Below are 21,381 nucleotides of genomic sequence, written 5' to 3'. Positions count from 1 at the left end.
CCCGATCGGGCTCTGCTATTTCCGTTGGAGCCGAGGGGAAGCTTGTACTATACAGAAGCGGAGATGGGTACTGTAATTATTACCATGCACTGAAGCCCCTACTGTGCCAGGCGCCAACAAGCTTGATTTTTCAGGAGCTGACAGCGCTGAATGAAGAGGATGGGAAAGCTTTATTAGGATCCAGAGGCTTCACTTTCCCGAGGTAAGTACGTACCCCCATAGGAACATTACTTTTCTTTACTTGCACATGCCTAATACCTAATACTAATACTTGCACATGCTCTCATACAGAGTTGGGAGTGCGGTAAGAAGACAAAGAGGGTAATCTTTGTTATACTAGTATTGACTACTACTCTTTGGACCTCAGACACTTTGGGCAACCATTACAAAGTGTATACAAACTTTATTTCTTCTCTTGCAGCTCAGAAATCACATCCTGTACCTTGTGGAGAATTACCAAACTGTAGTCATCATAGGAGAAACAGGATGCGGCAAAAGCACACAAATTCCTCAGGTACTTGCTGAATGCATAAAGTTTACAGCATACCTCCCAACATTTGAAGAAGGTGAAAAGGGACACTAAGCTACGCACCTGTCACACCTTTAGCCACACCCCAAACTGTATCCCCCGTGCTGTTCCCTGGTGTCTAGTGATTCCCTCACCCCCTTTCCCCAATATAGTTTCCATAGTGCCTAGTCCTTCCCCCTCCCTCCCCAATATAGCTTTCCTGGTGCACTCCACCCCCCCCCCCTATATAACTCCCCTAGTGCCTAGTGCTTCTCCCCCTCCCTCCCAAATATAGCTCCCCTGGTGCCTAGTTGTGCACCCTCCCTCCCTAATATAGCTTCCCTGGTGGTGTTTTCTGGCCCCCTTACTAGTATAGCTTCCCTTGTGTCCAGTGCCCCTCCCAATAAACACTGGTAGTGTTTAGTCACCCTCCCCCCTAAATATAGCCTTCCTGCCACTGTTTAGTGCCCCCCATATATCCTCCCTGGTAGTGTTTACTGCCCCCCTATCCTATATAGCTTTCCTGGTTATAGTGGCTAGTTAGTCATTTCTTGCTTAGTGGCGGCTTAAAGGACAAATGTAATGAGAGGTAAATGGAAGCTGTCATATTTATTTCCTTTTAAGTACCAGTTGCCTGGCAGCCCTGCTGAGCTACTTGGCTGCAGCAATGGCTGAATAACACTAGAAAAAAGCATGTAGCTAATCTTGTCAGATCTGACAAAAATGTCAGAAACTTTTAATCTGCTGCATGCTTGTTCAGGGTCTTTGGCTAACAGTATTATAGGCAGAGGATCAGCAGGGCAGCCAGACAACTAGTATTGCTTAAAATGGAAGTAAATATGGTAGCCTCCGTTAACCTTCCACTACACTTGTCCTTTAAAAGGTATTTTATTGGTAAGTTTGGAAATGTTCTTTCTCAAAAGAAAGATCGATAGGCTAGGGCCCTTTGTGTTAGGGTGGCCATACACTGGTCATTTATCATCGATATCTGGCTGATTCGAACATTTGATCATCTCTGCTAGAAAGCAATGCTGCAAACAACTCCCAATCAATTTTCAGATGAAATTGAGCGAATCAGTCAATTGCGCCGGATGGAAGATTTTGCTCGAACGGTAGCAAGTCGGGAGCGAGTCACTATCGGTTTCGCAATGAATGCAGCAAAGCTTAAGCTCACTTCTCCACTGCTGCTTCCATCCAAGTCTTCTTTCAACCGCTGGACACTGTCTCTTTTCTCTCAGGATGTCTGTGTCACTTCGCAAATGCTAGTGGTCAAACACTAGAGGCCTGTAGTGGTCACCTAGGGGCTCCCAGTGTTTGGCCTCTAGCGTTTAGTCACAGGACACACAGGTGAGAGAGTATTTGCTGCCTACACTGCATGGCTTATGGGGTCGGGCTGACCCAACAGGCAGTGCACACTGATGTTCAATTGATTTCCTTCTGATCAGTCAAAAACAGTTTTATCAGTCTGCCGACAGCTTGTACTCATGTGCAACTGTCGGCATAACGACTGCCCCGCAGGAGGGTCTGACGTTCCCGTTGTTTGAAGAAGTACAGCGTTTGTACCCGCCTTAATGGTTAAGTGCTCTGCCTCTGACACAGGAGACCAGGGTTCAAATCTCAGTAAGCCAGCACCTATTCAGTAGGAGACCTTGGGCAAGTCTCCCTAACACTGCCATTGCCTATAGAGCGCGTCCTAGAGGCTGCAGCTCTGGCAATTTGCGTCCACCAGGCGTAAAGCGTGATATAAATGTTCTGTGTCTATCTGAGAGGGATCTATGTGTTGGCCACTTCAGCCAGTGTAAGGCCAGATTTAGTGTACAGAAGCTTTAACCGACACCAGCATAACAGCCAAGTGCTGATTGAGCAGGTCACACTCACACTACACAACAGAAGAGGTTTGGAATAAGCAGTACAGGGCAGTGTTGAGCTAGTAAGCAGGGCTACTGTTTTCTTTTATAAATGCTAGATTTGGTTGAGCTTTAATACATTTTATAGAGGGATTACACTGTCTACTCTGCTGAGAAAACTTCATGTCTTTTCAAGAGTAAAAAGCTCTTCTTTAGGGACGGCCCCTTTATAGCTTTAAAATAGATCTGACCTTTACTTATTGCATAATTGTCTTCCTTTCAAAGCCAAATACTTTTTTGTTTTAATACTCTAATTCCCTATAAACTAAACAAGCCTAGCCCACAGCTCCTTTTGTGCCTTGGCACTGTAGCAAGGGCTTATGGGAGCTCAGTCTGGGCAGGAGGAGGAGGTTACTAGCCATTGATTTCAGAGGCAGAGGGGAGGAGGAGGGAATAGGAGAGGGAACTGAATTTACACACAGGCAAGCAGATAGCATCTCCAGCCCTCAGTCTGTGACAATGTGATAAACAGAACATGGCTGCCCTCATTGTATCACAAGAATAAATAATCATAAACTTTTGAAGCTGTTTTCAGCTAGATATGCTGTGTAAACTATCTAAACTTTAGATAAGATATATAGACAAGTTACTTGTTATAGTTAGTTTTTCATCTCAGATCCGTCTTAAGTCCTCTTTTTTTGTCTCTCCTTGTAATATAGTACCTTGCAGAAGCTGGATGGACAGCAGAGGGCAGAGTGGTTGGAGTCACACAACCCCGCAGGGTGGCAGCAGTTTCGGTAAGCTTTGAGAATCATTTTCACATCAAGATAGCAGTTATTCAGAGGATTCAGAGATTAATCTTTCACTTACTGCAGGTCTCAGAAATTGCTCTTTCATTGGCACAATAGGCTGCCTGTCACTTCATACATGCCTTTTAGACTCCAGGCAATTTAGTGAGACGGAGCTGCTGGATGGATCTGCTCACTTGTCAACACTTGTATACCACTTAACCTAATATATATTATGGAGGTTACAGTGGAGTGAGTGAGTGTGCCAGTAATGTGCCACAGCTGAAAACCCTACCAGTGAGCTCTCCCTGAGGTATATAAGAGACCAGTGCATTATTCCACCCCTGGCGGATATCTGTGTCGGATGGACTGGATCTTTATGAATTATGATATCCCCATTAGTGTCACATGGATTTGTTGTGTCACAGGTGGCAGGCCGGGTGGCGGAGGAGCGCGGTGCTTTGCTGGGACATGAGGTTGGCTACTGCATACGTTTTGATGACTGCACAGACCCCCAAGCTACACGTATCAAGGTAAGATGGTGCTTTGGCTATATAGCTATATATATCTGGGTAATGTATTACTTAAAGAGAACCCGAGGTGGGTTTAAAGAATGTTATCTGCATACAGAGGCTGGATCTGCCTATACATCCCAGCCTCTGTTGATATCCCAAACCCCCCTAAGGTCCCCCTGCACTCTGCAATACCTCATGAGTCACAGCCACGCTGCTGACACACAGCTTGTCAGAGTGGGCTGTGTTTATCTCTATAATGTCAGTCTGCTGCTCTCCCCACCTCCTGCAGAACTCCGGTCCCCGCCTGCATCCCTTCCCTCCCCGCTGATTGGAGGGAAGGGACAGGGGCTGGGACCGGAGCTCTGCAGGAGGCGGGGGAGCAGCCGAGACTGACACTACAGATGTAAACACAGTCTGCACAGCGTGGCTGTGATTTATGTCTGATTGCAGAGTGCAGGGGGACCTTAGGGGGGTTTGGGACAGCAACAGAGGCTGGGCTGTATAGGCAGATCCAGCCTCTGTATGCAGATAACATTCTTCAAACACACCTCGGGTTCTCTTTAAAAGAATCCTCCATAGATATAATATGTAGGCTGCTATTGATGATGTGCTTTTTCAATATCGGAGTTGCATGGTTGTCTCTATTTTTTGTTTTCCACAAGTCAGCGAAGACAACTTATTTGTATACCTGTAATACAGAGTGTGAAATCTAAGAGAAAACGTTCACTGCAGATTATAAGCAAGGGAAAATTTAATACCATATTTTTTGCTCCATAAGATGCGCCAGACCGTAATACACACCTCGGTTTATAGGAGGAAGTCCAGAAAAATATTTTAAAACAGGCGCATCTTCAAGTTGCAGTAACTCTGGGTGTTTCAATTCCTACCTCATAGAGCCACATTAATCCATGCCATGCACTGATGAAGACCAACCAGTCCAAGACAGTCTTGTATACAGGTTGGATTATTGTGGCTCTGTAATATTAACCTCTTGACGACCAGCTAACGCCGATTGGCGTAAACTGGTCGTCTGCGGGTTACCATGGAAACGGCTGCTCCGTGTCTCCGTGAACAGCTGGAGAGCCGCCGATCGCTGCTCGCCGGCAAAATGTAAACAGGCGGGGAAGAAATCCCCGCTGTTTACATCATACGGCGCTGCTGCGCAGCAGCGCCGTAAGGCAGATCGGCGATCCCCGGCCTCTGATTGGCCGGGGATCGCCGGCATATGATAGGCTGAAGCCTATCCTTCAATGCGCAGGATGGAAATCCGACCTGCGCAGCTCACAGGGGGAGGGAGCGGGAGAGACGGCGGAGAACGCTGCGGAGGGGGGCTTTGAAGAGCCCCCCCCCGCTAAGCAACTGCAGCCGGCAGCGATCAGACCCCTCCAGCAGGACATCCCCCTAGTGGGGAAAAAAGGGGGGTAGTCTGATCGCCCTGGCTCACTCCTGATCGGTGCTGCGGGCTGGAGAGCCCACGCAGCACCGATCAGTGCAGAAAGCCCTGGTCGGCAAGTGGTTAATAAGCTGACACTTCATTCCATTCCAGCGGTTCTGGAGGTGTGACTTTTAGGGACAACAAAGGGACAATTTGCATTGATGCATTGTGGGAGACATCATATGCTCACTCCAACCTGAATAATTGTAAATACCTTCTGTTTTAAGAAGGCAAATTTCAGTTCTCACCTCAATGTACTACTTGCTGTTATCTCCCCTGCTGTGTTTAAAGAGGAGCTGTCAGCCATACCATCTCAGAAAAAAAAACACATATATTAGTAGATAAATACTTGCTCTACTTATATAACGTGTATTGCACTGTCCACATTTTGATTTCAGTGAGTTTTATATAGTAAAAGAGAATTCTGTTTCTGTCAGTTTCCATCTTAGAATCCCTGTGTCTGAAGCCAATCTTTATGTAATTTCCTCCCTTACTCTGTTTCCTCTCCTCTGCCTGATTTTGTATGTATGTAGGTATGCCCCCTCTCAGTCTTCAGGCACTCCCATGCAGCTCTGCAGCTGCGTGCATCCTCACAAATCATTATGTGACTTTTCAGACATGGTTTATCTGTATGGATAGGATTTCAACTTAGTCAGTTTCTCAGCTTCTCAGCACAAGAAATATTGGCCAATCAGAGAGGAACAGAGGTTTGGGAGGGGAAACCAGGAGTGAAAGAAACTTCAGCCAATCAGGCTGCATTAGTTAAGTATGAGGAGAACAGGGGAGGGAAAGAAAAACAACCAGCGTGCACTGCAATTTCTCTTTTGCGGCAGATGTACCAAATAAGAGCCAGCGGACCTGGTAAATGATATTCTGTTGAGAAGAAAATTAAGAGAGATTTTTAACCTTTGGATTGCCTGGGCGGCATCCTTATTTGTTTACCATATAAAAATAGAAAATTGATTTTTAATTTTATGCCTAACAATTACTCTTTAAACTCTACATGCCTCTCCTTCTGCCTTGCTAATTGTCCTGGGGAGGAAGGGGAGCCTCAAGCTGCTGGAAGATCTTCTCTCCCTTTGATCTCCAATCCATTCTCAGAATGGAACGTACAGCCAGAAGGGAAAAAAGCAGGAGGGGAAGTACATCAATTAGCAGCCTCAAGCAACCAGTCACACTACACTACTGTGTCTTATAGGTCAAACAAAATGGTACTTATTGCAACAATTACATTTAAATAAATGCAGGGATGCTTTTATATAATGCACACCATGAACAACCTCAAAAGGTGTCTTGCCACCAGAATTAATGTGGTTTTACAGGACACAAGTGTAACATTGAAATGAATTATCAATATTTTTTCTACTAGCAGGAAGCAACTGTATTGTAGAGTGGTCCATTTCTCCTTTGGAAGCTGGATAAACTCGCTCCATGAGCGTTGCCTATCAGGATTGAGCTTGATACATTGAGCAACACTGCGGTGCATGACACATGGCTGATGCGGTGGAGGAGGGTAGACAGTGGAACGGCACAGTGAGGAGTGGGATACTGGGGTTGAGCTTTGCTTGGGTGTTGCTTTACACACTTGGATTCTCAGTCAAGGAAGCCTTTAGTGGCATCTACTGTATATGTAGTTTATGTGCCTTGGTGCATTAGCGTGTTGGCCCTTTTTAACTGATCAGGAAGCGATTAATTGACTGAAGGGTTGCTCGTGGGTTTGTTTGTTTTGTTTATATAGAAAAAATGTACATCCTTGCTCTTTGTTGAACAAGTGCCGAAGGGCCCGTACACACTGAAAATCGTCAAGCGCAAACACAGTGCGATGCGATTGCATATTTTAATCAAAATTCCAGTCGCGATTTTTGGCCGCTTCGATGCGATTTGGATTTTGCTGAGGCTTTTTTTTTTCCTGGTTTCCCCGATTACCTAAAATGCAATGAAAATCGCATGCATTTCCTGCGCTTCAAAAACGCAAGCGCTTAAAGAGTCTGAAGCGTAAAAAAAATAGCTCTTTTTACCTTGCAGTCCTCTTCAGCAATAATGCCATAGCTGAAACGCCGCATTCCCGCGGTACAACGAGGTCTTAATCACCCCGAAATCCCCGGGGCAAGATTTGTGGCTCCTTCTGGGTAGAGGCAGAGTTTTTGGCAGTAGCTCTGCCTCTACTCGCATCTGTCTCCGCGGATCTTCTTTCACTGAGAGGGGCGGGGAGAGGCGGAGATTGACGAAACTAGAGGCAGAGCTACAGCGCAAAGCTCTGCCTCCCCGGCAGCAAAATCCACAACCTGGAAAGTCATGGATTTTTGCCCTAGGATATTGGGGGTTAAAACCTCTGTGCCACGGGGATGCAGCAATTTTTTTTGTCACTGCAATTGCATTTTTTCTATAAAAAAAAAAAAAAAAGTATTGCATCACTGTGTACAGGTCATCACGATTTTCATGATTTGTCAAACGCATGCGATTTTAAAAACGCAGCCCAACGCAGCCAGTGTGTACAGGAGCACCTGAGGTGACACGATGAGATAGACAAGTGTATCTACAGCGCCAAGCACACAAATAACTAAGCTGTGTTCCTTTTATTCTTTTTCTCTCTGAAAGCATAAAACATCAGGTTTGCAAGTGACAGTTTCTTTACATTCGGGACTTAATTTGACTGATAAAGCATTACGGCCATAACACTCTTTCCTGGCAGAAAATAGATTCTGAATGCCGGGTAGATAAAAAAAAATCAATACTTAATATATTTTAGCTTCTGGGAAACTGAAAGACTGTTTCAATCATATAAGACAATACAACAGTAAACATACTTTTTATTTTGACCTGAAAGACCGAAAATTACATTGTGGGATTCTAAAAAGAGGTCAAATTTTGTTGTAGTAGAAGGATAGATAGAATATTTTTTATCTCATTGGATCCTTTTTACCTTGGTTTGCTTTATGCTGTTTTAAGTCTTTGCTTTGTGCAGCTGTGGTTTTCTTCCTCTTCTGTTTGTGTAGTATTGGATTTATGTGTCCTGTTTCATGTCTTGTTATAATCCATATAATTCATGATTGTTTGCTTTCCCTTTATAGTTTGTAACAGATGGCATGCTTGTCCGAGAAATGATGTCGGATCCATTGCTCACCAGATACAGGTAAGATACTGTGCTGTGTGCCAAGGAGTTGGGTGGCACAGGTATAGTTTGTTTACAGATGTTCCAGCCCTTTAGAACTGTGGGAAAAATAAATGTTTGGCAATCACATCTCTAAAACAATGGCTGAAAGTTGATCTGTACAATTTAATGTAAGGGATGAAATAAATAAATTATATGACATTTATTAGTTCTGCTGCCCAAGAGGGAGGGTACAATATTTCAAGTCTGCCTAGTGACCGCCACCTATGTATGCACGGGGCACATTTTACACTAGGAGGGACAGCGCCGGGGGTTCCATGGCATTCGCCACTTGTCTCAATAACGCACGCTGCTACCACTGTGCACCTGATCAAGCGCTTCGGCCCTATATCTTGCAGCATGTCTAATCGATATGTGCAACCAATTTTGGTCCAAATTTCTTGGCGGCACCAATTTTGATCCAATTTGATTATTATAATCGAATCGGATGGTCGACCGGCTGCCAAGTCGCCTGATGTTTGTCCACCATAAAACTACTACCACTACTCAGTAGGCTAGATGTGTATCTGTAATCAACTAAATCTGTACCACCTTTAGACAAGCTAAAACTGTATATCTATAGCTTCAAGCTGAATAACAGTCTGTCGTAAAATACAGTAAAGGTAGCCATACACTGGTCGATTTGCCATCAGATTCGACCAACAGATAGATCCCTCTCTGATCGAATCTGATCAGAGAGGGATCGTATGGCTACCTTTACAGCAAACAGATTGTGAACCGATTTCAGCCTGAAACCGTTCACAATCTGTTGTGGTGGTGGTGCTGCCGCCGCCGCTTCTCCCCCCCCCCCCCCCCCCCCCCCCCCCCGCATACATTACCTGCTCCGCCAGCGCGACTGCAGTCCCCCGGTCACCGCTGCTCTGTCTGTGCTCTGGTCTCCAGGTCCGGCGTGCCTCACTTCTTCTAGCCCGGCAGGAAGTTTAAACAGTAGAGGGCGCTCTACTGTTTAAACTTCCTGCCGGGCTAGAAGAAGTGAGGCATGCCGGACCTGGAGACCAGAGCGCAGACAGAGCAGCGGTGACCGGGAGACTGGAGTCGCGCCGGCGGAGCAGGTAATGTATGCGGGCTCTATTGCGTCGGTCGTCGGGCACTCGAACGCCGCTAGCGATGCGCTCTTTACCCGCGGGCGATCGACGGTTATTTTCCGCACAGTGCGATCGACGGGATCGGACGAAATGGATCGAAATTCGGCGTGTAGCGTGAACGATTGGCAGCAGATTCGATCCCAGTGATCGAATCTGCTGTCGAAACGGGCGCAAATCGGGCCAGTGTATGGCCAGCTTAAAACATTCTCCCAGCTGCTGATCGCCTGTATAGATACCCTACTTGCCTTTAACTCAAACTAATTTCATCTGTGTAAAAATGCAAAAGAATGCTACAATCTTATTTGCAGTAACCACCGGCACCATTAGTTGTACTGATTGACATATGACAAAGGGACGCAGCCATCAATCCACTTATGATCAATTCAGAAAAAGCCTTAACAGATTGTTTGGATCCAGCAGTCAACTGAGATCCTAATTTTTAATTGATTCACCAACACCAGTGTTTGTTATTTATTTTGCTGTGCAGGCTGTATACAGGCTATTTACTATGTTTACAGACAAAAAACAGGGAACAAAAAAGTAAGAAAAATCTTGCCACTGTATGGGCTACTAACTAAACTTAATGTCGAAATTTTGTCTCTAACAAAACAACTTTAATTGCAACAGTTCTTACCACTACAAACTCTCTCTCTCTCTCTCTCCTCTCCCCCCCCTCTCTCTCTCTCTCTCTCTCTCTCTCTCTCTCTCTCTCTCTCTCTCTCTCCTGCAGTAAAACCTTATCTCAAGTTGCCTCTCACTGTTTCTTGGCTGTTTTAAAGAGACACTGAAGTGGAAAAAAATGTGATATAATGAATTGTATGTGTAGTACGGATAATTACTAGAAGATTAGTAGCAAAGAAAATATTCTCATATTTTTATTTTCAGCTATATAGTGTTTTTCATAACATTGCATCATTCTCTTATATGTGCAGTTTAGACAACACTTAGCATTCTAAATGTTTTTACAGAGCAGGCTGTGAACTATTGACCTGTCCTCTGGCAGAGAAAAAGAAAATCCTTGATTTACAGATCAGATAACAACCTTTAGAACTCAGAGCTCTCTAGGACTTTGACAGTCATAGAACTCAATGGCTTTTTTGCATAGATAACTGGAGTCTCTTAACTCTCCCTGTACTGGAAACATTAGACTTATGTCTCTGCTCCTAATGTTTTATTTCTGAGCTGTACCACACATTCAAATCATAGCATAATTTTTTTTTCCGCTTTAGTGTCTTTTTAAATGCTTCAAAAAACAGGACTGTATTTGACCAAGTTGGGTCGAAATCACTCAAAGAAGCTCTTTTGCATAGATATCTTACCTTTTTTTACTCTTCCTGTACTGGAAAACAATATGAGATGCTTTCCTTTGTTACTAATGTTCTATTTCTTAGCTATACCACACATACAATTGATTAGCTCATAATTCTTTTCCGCTACAGGTTTCCTTTAAGAGGAAGCAATATAGCTTCGGCTATATATTTTGACTCTGATTTTAGAGCCCGTCCCCAGGCAAACTTTTACAACTAGCCTGTGGGGAGAAATTACCACACATACCTTCTAAAGGAGACTCCCTCTGCTGCTCCGTTCCTCCTGTTCTTTCTTGGGGACTCTCCTTCCTCAATGCTGCTGTCCTTTTAGGACATGACATACAGTCTTCACAGATGTCTACCCTGCACCTTCCTGACACATCCCTTGTAAGTGTGTAGCTGAGCTGTCATTCATAGTAGCTCTTCTTACTGCCCCATTCTGTTGATTACTGAAAGGGATGGGATGCAGTGGCAATCTTGAAGGTGTTTGTAGAGGAAATAGCGGTATCCAGGAAGGAGAGGAAACACAAATAAAGAAGAGAGAGCAAGCACCATAGGAGGTTACCTGGACGGTATATATGGTATTTCCTCACCATAGTGTAGCCTTAATTATGTGACCAGAGTTCCACTCTAACTAGCTGATCTGACAGAGGAGCCTGGCACAGACCTGAACGGCTATTAGTTTGTATGCTCCGAGCTGACCGTCCTGATGAAGCAGGGTCACACCTGCGAAACGCGTTACAAACAAACCCAGGAGTATATCAATAAACTATATTGCTAAACGTTAACACGTTTGTAGATTTTTGTCCTCTGGAGTAGGTAAGTCCACCACTGCCAGTCCACATTTTAAAAGTTTTATTTCACTTGTATTGCATTTTATTCTTTTGGCGCCTGTGTTCTTTTACATATGGCTGATCTAGGCAGTCCTTTACTTTAATTGGCACCTTATTTGTCAAATCTGCTCCACTGATCACAGGGAGTAGAATATTAGCAGGCCAGGGTTAGGGATAGGCATGCATCAGGCAACAATGGCTGAATATTATCAGCTGCTATGGCCTAATTATATCTCTATTATATACCGCAGCGTCCTGATGTTAGATGAGGCCCATGAACGTACCCTGTACACTGACATTGCTATTGGCCTTCTCAAAAAGGTGAGTTTTTCAACAACATTGCACTCATTTCCTTTATAAAAGTTGTCAATAGTACTTAAAGGACAACTGAAGGGAGAGGGATATTTCCTTTTAAACAATACACATTGCCTATCTATCCTGCTGATGCTCTGTCTGTATTACTTTTAGCCATAGACCTTGAACAAGCATGCAGCAGATCAAGAGTTTCTGACATTGTCAGGTCTGACGAGATTAGCTGCATGCTTGTTTTTGGTATTATTCAGACACTACTGCAGCCAAATAGATCAGAAGAGCTGTCACGCAACTGGTATTGTTCAACAGTAAACAAATATGTCAGTCTCCATATACTTCTCCTCTCAGTTGCCCTTTAAAGCGGATCTAGACTAAAAAATGATTATGCTTAACCTGCTTGCACAATAATTAGCATTACATTTTAATATGAAATTAGTCATTTAACTAGCTAATTGTAGTAAGCTTCCCCCGCTCCCTGGCATCCCGCAAATGATCATGTTGCATACTGGGACAATTAATACACAGGCTTTCAAATGTAAAAATAATTTAAAGTAGACCTAAACATCCTCTTTGCTCTTAAAGATACACAACAGCATAATAACCTTTAAAGGGAACCAGAGACGAAGCACCCTTGTGTATTTTACCATATATATCAGTAAGAACATTACAGAAAACACTTACCATGCTCTCTGTTTCATCCACACTGCTAAAAGTGTCTGTTATCAGCTGTGTTAAGAATCCCGGACTGAGCATTCAGTCTGGTTTTGCAGGGAATAATTATAGCTGAGTCATTATAGCAGAGCCACAAGGGGGCAGGCTTGGGCTTGAAAAGACACCAGAGAAGACAGACTCAGCTATAATCTTTCAGTAGCAAAGCTAGACTGAGTGCTCAGTCAGGGATTCTTATCAGAGGTGATAACAGTCAGATTAAACAGAGAAGAATGAAACAAAGAGCAGATTAAGTGTTTACTGTCATGTTCCCACTGATTTCTATGGTAAAATACAAGAGGGTGCTTCATCTCTGGTTCTGTTTAAACAAAATACATTTCTTTGTTACAGATGATACAAATCCTAAAATAAATCTGCATTGTTTCCTGATTCATGGAAGCAGACATAGTGTTAACAGCCTGTGCTTTCAAATGAGCTTATCTGCCATCTGCCGTGGCAGTCAGGTGACACGGGAGAGATGAAATTACATCTTGTGATTAATCACAATGAGGGGGAATTAAACAGGCTAAAGTCTCTAAATACATTGTCCAGCGCTGCGTAATATGTTGGCGCTTTATAAATACAATAAATAAATAAATACATACAGGGTGCATTTCTCTCTGTTTTCCTTCTGTCCTTTGCAAGAGTTCAGGTCCACTTTAATCCCCTTGTGAATGAGCCTTTAGTAAACGGTTGACCGTATGACACAGGTTCCCCTTATGTTTGATGTTTTATTCTAGTCTCCATTTTCTCCTATCTGCAGGTGCAAAAGAAGAGAGGAGATCTGCGTCTCATAGTGGCATCAGCGACTCTCGATGCAGAGGTAATATTATGACATTCTGCCTTCAACTCTTACAGCAAACCTGTAAGGAAACAAAAGCAAGAAAGTAGATACTTAACCTAAGTAGTGAGAAAGCCTGTATATGCGCCTGAGGCTTTCCATGTCCTCCCCCCCCCCCCCCCCCCCCACCGCTGTTGGCTGGAATCCTATTGGTGCCTCCATCTGTGTACCAGAGTGGCAGTACTGTACATTACGAGTACAGTCTGTGCCTGCGCAGTGGCATGATGACGCTCATACACAGAGGAAAACACACCGCAGAAGGGACTTCATGCCACTGTGCAGGCATGGACCGTATTTGCGCTCGTGCAGTGTGGCTGCGCTTGTGGAGAGACGGGAGCGCGGGCACAAGAGCGTATCTGACAAGCTCTTCAGATAGTTCAGAGGGATCCAATGCAAGAACGTTGGACTGGAGGATGATCCGAGAAGCTTAGAGGCTTCGCTCTACTGGGGTATTTGGCTTTAATTTTCCAGGCAAATTTGATCACTCTGATTGAATCTGTCAGAAATCAATGCCCCAACATGTCAGATTGATCATCATTTCGATAGATTCTTCAAAAATGTATTGAATTTATTGATCTAAAGGAAAATCTCAGGCGATTAGGGGCAGGAGCAATGGTACGTTGATGACCCATAACGTGGCCCAGTATTGAGCAGTGCAGTGTTGTGGTTCTTTTGATTTTCAATAGATTTCATTCTGAAAAAAATCTGTTGAAAATCCATGGGCAGTGCGTGGTAGGATTAGAGCTCTCTCTGATCAGATTCAGAACAGGGATTGATCTTTCTTTTTGCTACTTTAGATGGCAATCTATAAATGTGTGGCAACTTTTAGTTTTTTTCCTTTGGTCTGCTTTCAGAGTGCTTACTTACATTCTACAAGCTGTTAACATACTTTTTTATTGCCCTATCAATAAATAGGCGTCTTGTCCAAAATTAGATTTTCCGGTATACCTGCTAGGTTTGGAAAGATTCTGTATACACCAATACATTGGCAGATGCAACACTGAAGTGTGTTAAAGTTTTGAATAACAGTTTAGCTCCACTTGTGGCCTATCTACCAGTAATAGTGCTATTGTTATTATTGTGTATTTATACAGAGCTGACATCTTATGCAGCACTTTACAGAGTATGTAGTTATTTCAGTAACTGCCCCTCAGAGAAGTCAGTAGAAACAACACTTGGTCTCCCACAATGCTCTGGGAAGAGAATTCTGCATAAACAGCCTAGACTAAGCGTCACTGGGAGGGTGGTGATATATACCAATATACGGCTATATATATAGTTATAGAACGTTTTTCTGATGCTGAAATCAGAACAATTAACCTAAAAGCGGGTACATACCTCCCAACATTTTAAAATTAGAAATTGGGACACAGGCCACACCCCTAACCACACCCCAACACACACCCTAACCACACCCCCAAGTCACGCCTACTATAAAGTTTTTTGAAGATTTTTTTTTTTATTATTGATGCCCTTATATTTTTTTAATAAATATATCCCTCATATACCCTGCCCGTGGGTGGGGCTAACTGTAATGTAGTTATACCAGCTGTAGCTGTAGTTACATAAAAAATATGAAGTAAATGCACATAATGAGAGACACGGTTTCCCCAGTAAATGCACATGAGAGACAGCTTTTCACCAGTAAATGCACATAATAAGAGACAGCTTTTCACCAGTAAATGCACATAATAAGAGACAGCTTTTCACCACTAAATGCACATAAGAGAAAGCTTTTCACCACTAAATGCACATAAGAGAAAGCTTTTCACCACTAAATGCACATAAGAGACATCTTTTCACCACTAAATGCACATAATAAGAGACAGCTTTTCACCACTAAGTGCACATAAGAGACAGCTTTTCACCAGTAAATGCACATAATAAGAGACAGCTTTTCACCAGTAAATGCACATAATAAGAGACAGCTTTTCACCAGTAAATGCACATAAGAGACAGCTTTTCACCAGTAAATGCACATAATGACAGCCAGTTGTCCCCAGTATATGTAGCCAGGGATATATGTGCCCAGTATATGTAGCCAGAGGTATATGTCCCCAGTATATGTAGGCAGGGTGTATATGTGCCCAGTATATGTAGCCAGGGTGTATATGTGCCCAGTATATGTAGCCAGGGTGTATATGTGCTCAGTATATGTAGCCAGGGTGTATATGTGCTCAGTATATGTAGCCAGGGTCTATTTGTGGCCAGTATATGTAGCCAGGGTGTATATGTGCCCAGTATATGAAGCCAGGGGATATATGTCCCCAGTATATGTAGCCAGGATGTATATGTGCCCAGTATATGTAGCCAGGGTGTATATGTCCCCAGTATATGTAGCCAGGGTGTATATGTCCCAGTATATGTAGTCAGAGTGTATATGTGCCCAGTATAAGTAGGCAGGGGTATATGTGCCCAGTATATGTAGCCAGGGTGTGTATGTCCCCAGAATAGTTAGCCAGGTGTGTGTGTCCCCCCCCCCCCCCCCCCCCAGGAGGGGAGCAGAGAAGAGGGAGAGCGGTGGGCAGCGGTGGAGAAGGGGGGCCATCTCCCCCCTTCCCTCACCTTAAGGTGCTCTCCCTCCCTCGCTGTCCCCTCCGGAATGAAGTGTGGTGGCTGGCAGAGGGGCGGAACTTGCCTTCCGTGTCCTCCGTCTGGTCTCGTCGCCGGCGCGGGATGATTTGCCACTACTCTGGTCTGATCCAGACCAGAGCAGCGGCTGTGGCACCAGAACTTCCGGCCGGCGCTTGGAGCGACACGGAAGGGAAGTCCCGCCCGCAGCTAAGTGCCACCGCCAGTCAGCCACACATCGGAGGAGAGAGCGAGGGAGGGAGAGCACCTCAGGTGAGAGAAGGGGGGGAGATGGCCCCCTTCTCAGCCGCTGCCCACCGCTTTCCCTCCACTGCGCTGCTCTCCTCCTGCTACAGGCGGCTGTCAATACTGACAGCCGCCCGGGACTTGGGGGGCTCTTACCGGGATAGCGGGAGAGCCCCCCAAAATCGGGAGAATCCCGATGAAAACGGGACGGTTGGGGACTATGCGGGTAGCCTGAATAATTTACAACTTTCTAATATATCTCCCATGGTGCCTCTAAGATCCGACAAAGATGTGTGTGGGTACCTGAAGTCACAAGTGACATTTGTTTGTAAATTCACAATTCCACTAAGAACTAGGCCGTGTTTTTTTGTTTTTTGTTTTTTTCCTCACTGTAAAGGTTAACAATCCAGAGCTCTAAGTGACAGTCTCTCTAAAATAACTCTCACTTATGGCTAATTAGAGCTGCTAAAACTCTGCAGTTCTGACTACAGGGCACAGATAAAAAGTGTGGTAGCTTAAAGGAAACCAGAGCTGTTGTAAGTAAAACGTTCTATAGATACCTGGGGCTTCCTCCAGCCCCATTCGCATGGATCACTCCCACGCCACCGTCCTCAGTCTTCTCGTAGCTCCGGTACCGGGTCCCCGCACTTCCGTCAGTCTGGCCAGTCTGCACAGGAGAAGTGCGCCCTCTACGTATCTCTCCAGCGGCTACTGGAGAGATACGCAAACATCGCACTTCACTTACGTCAGACTGGCTCCGACTGACGAAGTGCGAGGACCCGGTACCGTAGCTGCGAGAAGACTGAGGACGGTGGTGTGGGAGCGATCTGTGCGTATGGGGCTGGAGGAAGCCCCAGGTATGTATAGAACGTTTTACTTACAACCACTCTGGTACACTTTAAGCTGTGTCTGTTTGGGAGCTGAAAAACCTTTACAAAAAAAACTATTTAGACTGTGTTTTAGATTTTGTCCCCCTACGTTAGTTTGACACCCCTATATTTTTAACTTTTAGATATAAAATAAGGGTATGGGTGTCAGAAAAGTCCTATTTAGCATTAGGACTAAAGATACCATTGTTAATCTCATTTTATTTTCACTTCAGGTTTCCTTTAAAGTATAACTGAGATGAATGTAGCAATAGGATTTATACATACATTGAGGATTCTTCTTCTAGACCCCTGTAGTTCGTAAGCTCCCTCTGTTTCTCTCCGGTCCCCTCTGTTGTGCTCTTAGCCCCAGTAAAGTCTGTGACTCTGCTCAGTCGCAGATTACTGCACGTGCGCAGTTCCAGATGCACACCTCCCTGGTCGTGCTCGCATAGCAGGGAGCATTCTGCACATGTGCAGTTCTTTAGACTTGCACCTGTACTTGCACAGCAAAGGAGGAGGACCGTGGCCTGGAACAGCACATGCGCAGTGGCCCGCAACCCAGCTGGATCGTGGACTTCATAGCTGCCTGGGAGAACATCAAGGGAGCTGATGGACTACAGGAGGCTGGAGGAAGCCCTGGAAAGTAAAAATCCTTTTGCTCCTGTGATCTCACTTTTACTTTTATTCTCCTTCACTTGTGCCAAAGTTTAAAAAAAAAAAGGTTTTGTCTGAATTTTGGCTTTATTGAGCCAAAGGAATGATGAGTCTGTTGCCAGGCTGCACTGTGTGTTCTGAATGTCTGTCTACTGGTCTTAATAGTAACCATCACACCTCACACAGAAATTCAAGGCATTCTTCAACCTGAACGACACCAGTGACCCCAGCCGAGACACTTGTGCCATCCTCACTGTGGAGGGGAGGACCTTTCCTGTGGACATATTCTATACACAGAGGTCAGGATTATGTTTTGTCTCCCATCATAGAGCTTGCTGAAGATTCCGAGGTTCTTCCTATCTAACGTCTCATCCAATGCTGTGTGTTCTCTGTCCTCTCTATGTACATCAGTCCTGTTCCCGATTATCTAAAGTCTACAGTACAGACGGTGATGAAGATCCATCAGAGTGACATGGAGGGGGACGTTCTTGCTTTTCTAACTGGCCAGGTACAATGCACTCACTAAAAGGTAGTCCTTTGTCAACTCCTTCACCAATTTAAATTATCCAATCCCCACCGCATTTAAAGGGGTTCTTCCGCGAATGAGGAAAAAAAATAAAAAGTGGTTTATGCATAAACTATTAAACATCCTTCTAAAATAGTGTACAAATTTTTTTTTTAAAAAAAATGAATGGTTTCATCAATACAACATGTAATGTAAATAGTGAGGTATGAAGGACTGGGAGGCTAATCCATTTGTTAGGGGTGTTTTTTTTTTTTACTTTCTTTTCAAAACCATAACTCCTGCCTAAGTAGTTTTCAGTGGTATAACCCACTTCTAGCAGGAATCACCATTATAGCCGTAACGGCTCCCGCTGAGTTGCTGAATATGTGTTTACATTGTTGCTATGCCATGCAGAGACTCCTTTGTGAAGAGTCCTAAGCTGCTGGGAGAATGAATCAGTCCCATCTACACCATATGATTCTTTGTCAGATTCGATTCAATTTGATTTGATTCAATCTGACATGTCCAATTCATGATTCGAATCAATTTGATTCAAACTGAATCGAATCATGAATCGGACATATCAGATTGAATGAAATCAAATCAATGAATCAAATCAAGTTGAATCGAATCTGACAAAGAATCATATGGTGTAGATGGGACTGATTCTCCCAACAGCTTATGACTCTTCACAAAGGAGTCTCTGCACCTGGGGTCTGGTTGCCTAGCAACCATGTAAACTCATATTCAGCAGCGGAGCTAAGCTGTTAGGGCTATAAGGGCGATTCCTGCTAGAAGTGGGTTATACCACTGAAAACTACTTAGGCAGGAGTTATGTTTATGAAAAGAAAGTAAAAAAAAAAACACCCCTAACAAATGGATTAGCCTCCCAGCCGTCATCCGGCACTATTTACATTACATGTTGTATTGATTAAACCATTTTTTTTTTTTTAAACTTTTTACACTATTTTAGAAGGATGTTTAATAGTTTATGCATTAACCACTTTTTATTTTTTTCATCATTCTCGGAAGAACCCCTTTAAGCATACCTGAAATGACCTTAAAGGGATACTTAAGCCAACTACAAAAAAGAGTTCATCTTACCTGGGGCTTCTACCAGCCCCCTGCAGCCGTCCTGTGCCCGCACCGGTCCTCAACGATCCTCCGTTCCCTCGCTGCGGCTTAGTTTCGGTTTCGTTGACTGGGAGTCGGCATGCCACGGTTCTGGCCACGTGTATCCTTGCTCGCTTTCCTGTCTGCAATAGTGTCCTGCACAGGTGCAGGACGCTAGCTATTGCGGATGGGAACCTGAACAAGGATACGCATGGCCAGGTCTGCACAGGCGCAGTGGCATGCCAACTCCCAGTCGGCGAAACCCAAACTAAGCCGTGGCGGGGAACAGAGGATCGTTGAAGGCCAGCACGGGCACAGGCTGGTAGAAGCCCCAGGTAAGTTAACTTTTTTTTTAGTTGGCTTAAGTATCCCTTTAAAGATGGTAAATGGAACATGAGAATATATCTGTTATGGGATCCTAACACTGAGTCCCCCGTTTTTACCAGGCTCTTTTCCATGGCATCCAGGAGTGTAACAGTAGTCCCCGTTAACCTGCCATCACGGTTGGGGGGGGGGGGAGTAGAAGCTGGGGGTGTTCCTGTACTTAATGCAGAGCGGAAGCAGAGTGTTTTACATTACCCGCTCTCGACGGTGATACAGGTCCTCTTCACTCTTCAGTTTACAACTACTGTGCAGCCAGCGAATCGGCATGTGGCTTCCGTTCGTTCCATGACGTGGCACTAAAGCCACATGGTGGTCTCTGGATGGATAGCACTAGCAAACTCAAGAGAAAATAAAGATGCAGCAGGTAATGTACAACCCTTCTCCACTGCTCTGCATTATGTGCAGGACTGAGCTCCTCTAGCTCCCCCGTCCACCCTCCTCCCCCCATAATGGAGGGTAGGGGGGGGGCCCGGCCAATAGATCTCTGCAAGGGGGTCAGCCCAATGTAGTTATGCCCCTAATTGCATAGCTGTGCCCCTGTTTGTAGCTTCCACTGAAGATGAATAGTAGCTGTAGGAGCTCTGTCCCACTCCACGCTTGGACTGGTGCTACTGACCGGTTGTGTACAGCAGATACGGCTCGGAGCTCTCTGGGCATGCGCACTTCAGAAGTGCTGGACATCTAGAATGCAATGTTTCCTCTCTTTGATTGGCAGGATGAAGTAGAAAGTGTTGTGTCCATGCTGGTGGAGCAGGCCCGTGTTCTTGCTCGCTCAGGCATGAAGAAGCACCTCCGAGTCCTTCCCATGTATGCTGGACTGCCCACCTCTGAACAGATGAAGGTGTTTGAAAGGGTGCCTCACAATGTCAGGAAGGTAAATAACACTTTGTAATAAGCCCTTGTGAGAAGGCTAAAGCCTAATTCCATCTGATCCTTCATGCCTTTCCCTTCTGCTTCCCAGTTTATCTAATACACAAAACCTTCTCCAGGCACACCTGTGACAGTTTGTAACTTCAGCGGACCCCGACCCTACCAATCTCATTGTTTTTTGGTTCAATGGTGTTCTTTTAGCAACTGTTATTGCCACATCCCAGAATCCCTTGTGCTGATCCAACAATCATCATAAGTCATAGCCATTCCCATCCCACAAATGTATTAACTGAAGGTGGAAGGTTAACCACACACCTTTTACCTTTGTATACATTTATTTTCTTAAAGTGAGCCTCCGGACTAAAAATCTACCGTAATCAGCAGAACTGAAAAGGCTTGGGGTTTAACAGTTTCATAGCATCAGAACTTTGTTTTTTTTACCAAAGCATCATTTTTAGCTGCAATTTTAGCTAAGCTCCACCCATTAAAGAAAACTGCCCGGGCTCTCTTCTCCCTGATGCGGTGCAAAGCATGATGGGATTTCCTATGTTGTTGTACACGTTGCCTAGCAACTGGGAGGGGTGATCAGCACACAGGACAGTTGGAACTGTGTCTCATGCTCCCTGTCACCTCATTTCAACCAAAAAGATGGCTGCCCTCATGAAATCAAACATTTGCCTGTTCTTTTACAACAGGGAGGGTAAGAGATTATATTACCTATCTATTTTAATTAACATAACTAATGTAACTTAATGACAGTATTTTTAGGCTGGAGTTCCTCTTTAAGCTTACCCTAGGCAATATACTCTGCACAATGC

General features: G+C 44.5%; 1 protein-coding gene across 1 annotated transcript in view; it reads left to right on the top strand.

Moving 5' to 3' along the window:
• The window catches only part of DHX35 (DEAH-box helicase 35), a 72,842-nt gene that overhangs the window by 12,056 nt on the left and 39,405 nt on the right, over positions 1 to 21,381 (top strand). Inside the window, exons 3-11 of the mRNA XM_068261984.1 lie at positions 422 to 514; positions 3,075 to 3,152; positions 3,572 to 3,676; positions 8,165 to 8,226; positions 11,742 to 11,811; positions 13,274 to 13,333; positions 17,878 to 17,990; positions 18,103 to 18,199; positions 20,409 to 20,567. Of these exons, the coding sequence (XP_068118085.1) occupies positions 422 to 514; positions 3,075 to 3,152; positions 3,572 to 3,676; positions 8,165 to 8,226; positions 11,742 to 11,811; positions 13,274 to 13,333; positions 17,878 to 17,990; positions 18,103 to 18,199; positions 20,409 to 20,567 (837 nt within the window). The remainder of the gene's footprint in view (positions 1 to 421; positions 515 to 3,074; positions 3,153 to 3,571; positions 3,677 to 8,164; positions 8,227 to 11,741; positions 11,812 to 13,273; positions 13,334 to 17,877; positions 17,991 to 18,102; positions 18,200 to 20,408; positions 20,568 to 21,381) is intronic.

The sequence above is a fragment of the Hyperolius riggenbachi genome, chromosome 12, assembly GCF_040937935.1.
Source record: "Hyperolius riggenbachi isolate aHypRig1 chromosome 12, aHypRig1.pri, whole genome shotgun sequence".
Taxonomy (NCBI): domain Eukaryota; kingdom Metazoa; phylum Chordata; class Amphibia; order Anura; family Hyperoliidae; genus Hyperolius; species Hyperolius riggenbachi.
Note: the sequence above shows the minus strand (reverse complement) of the source record. Positions and strands in the feature narration are given on the sequence as shown.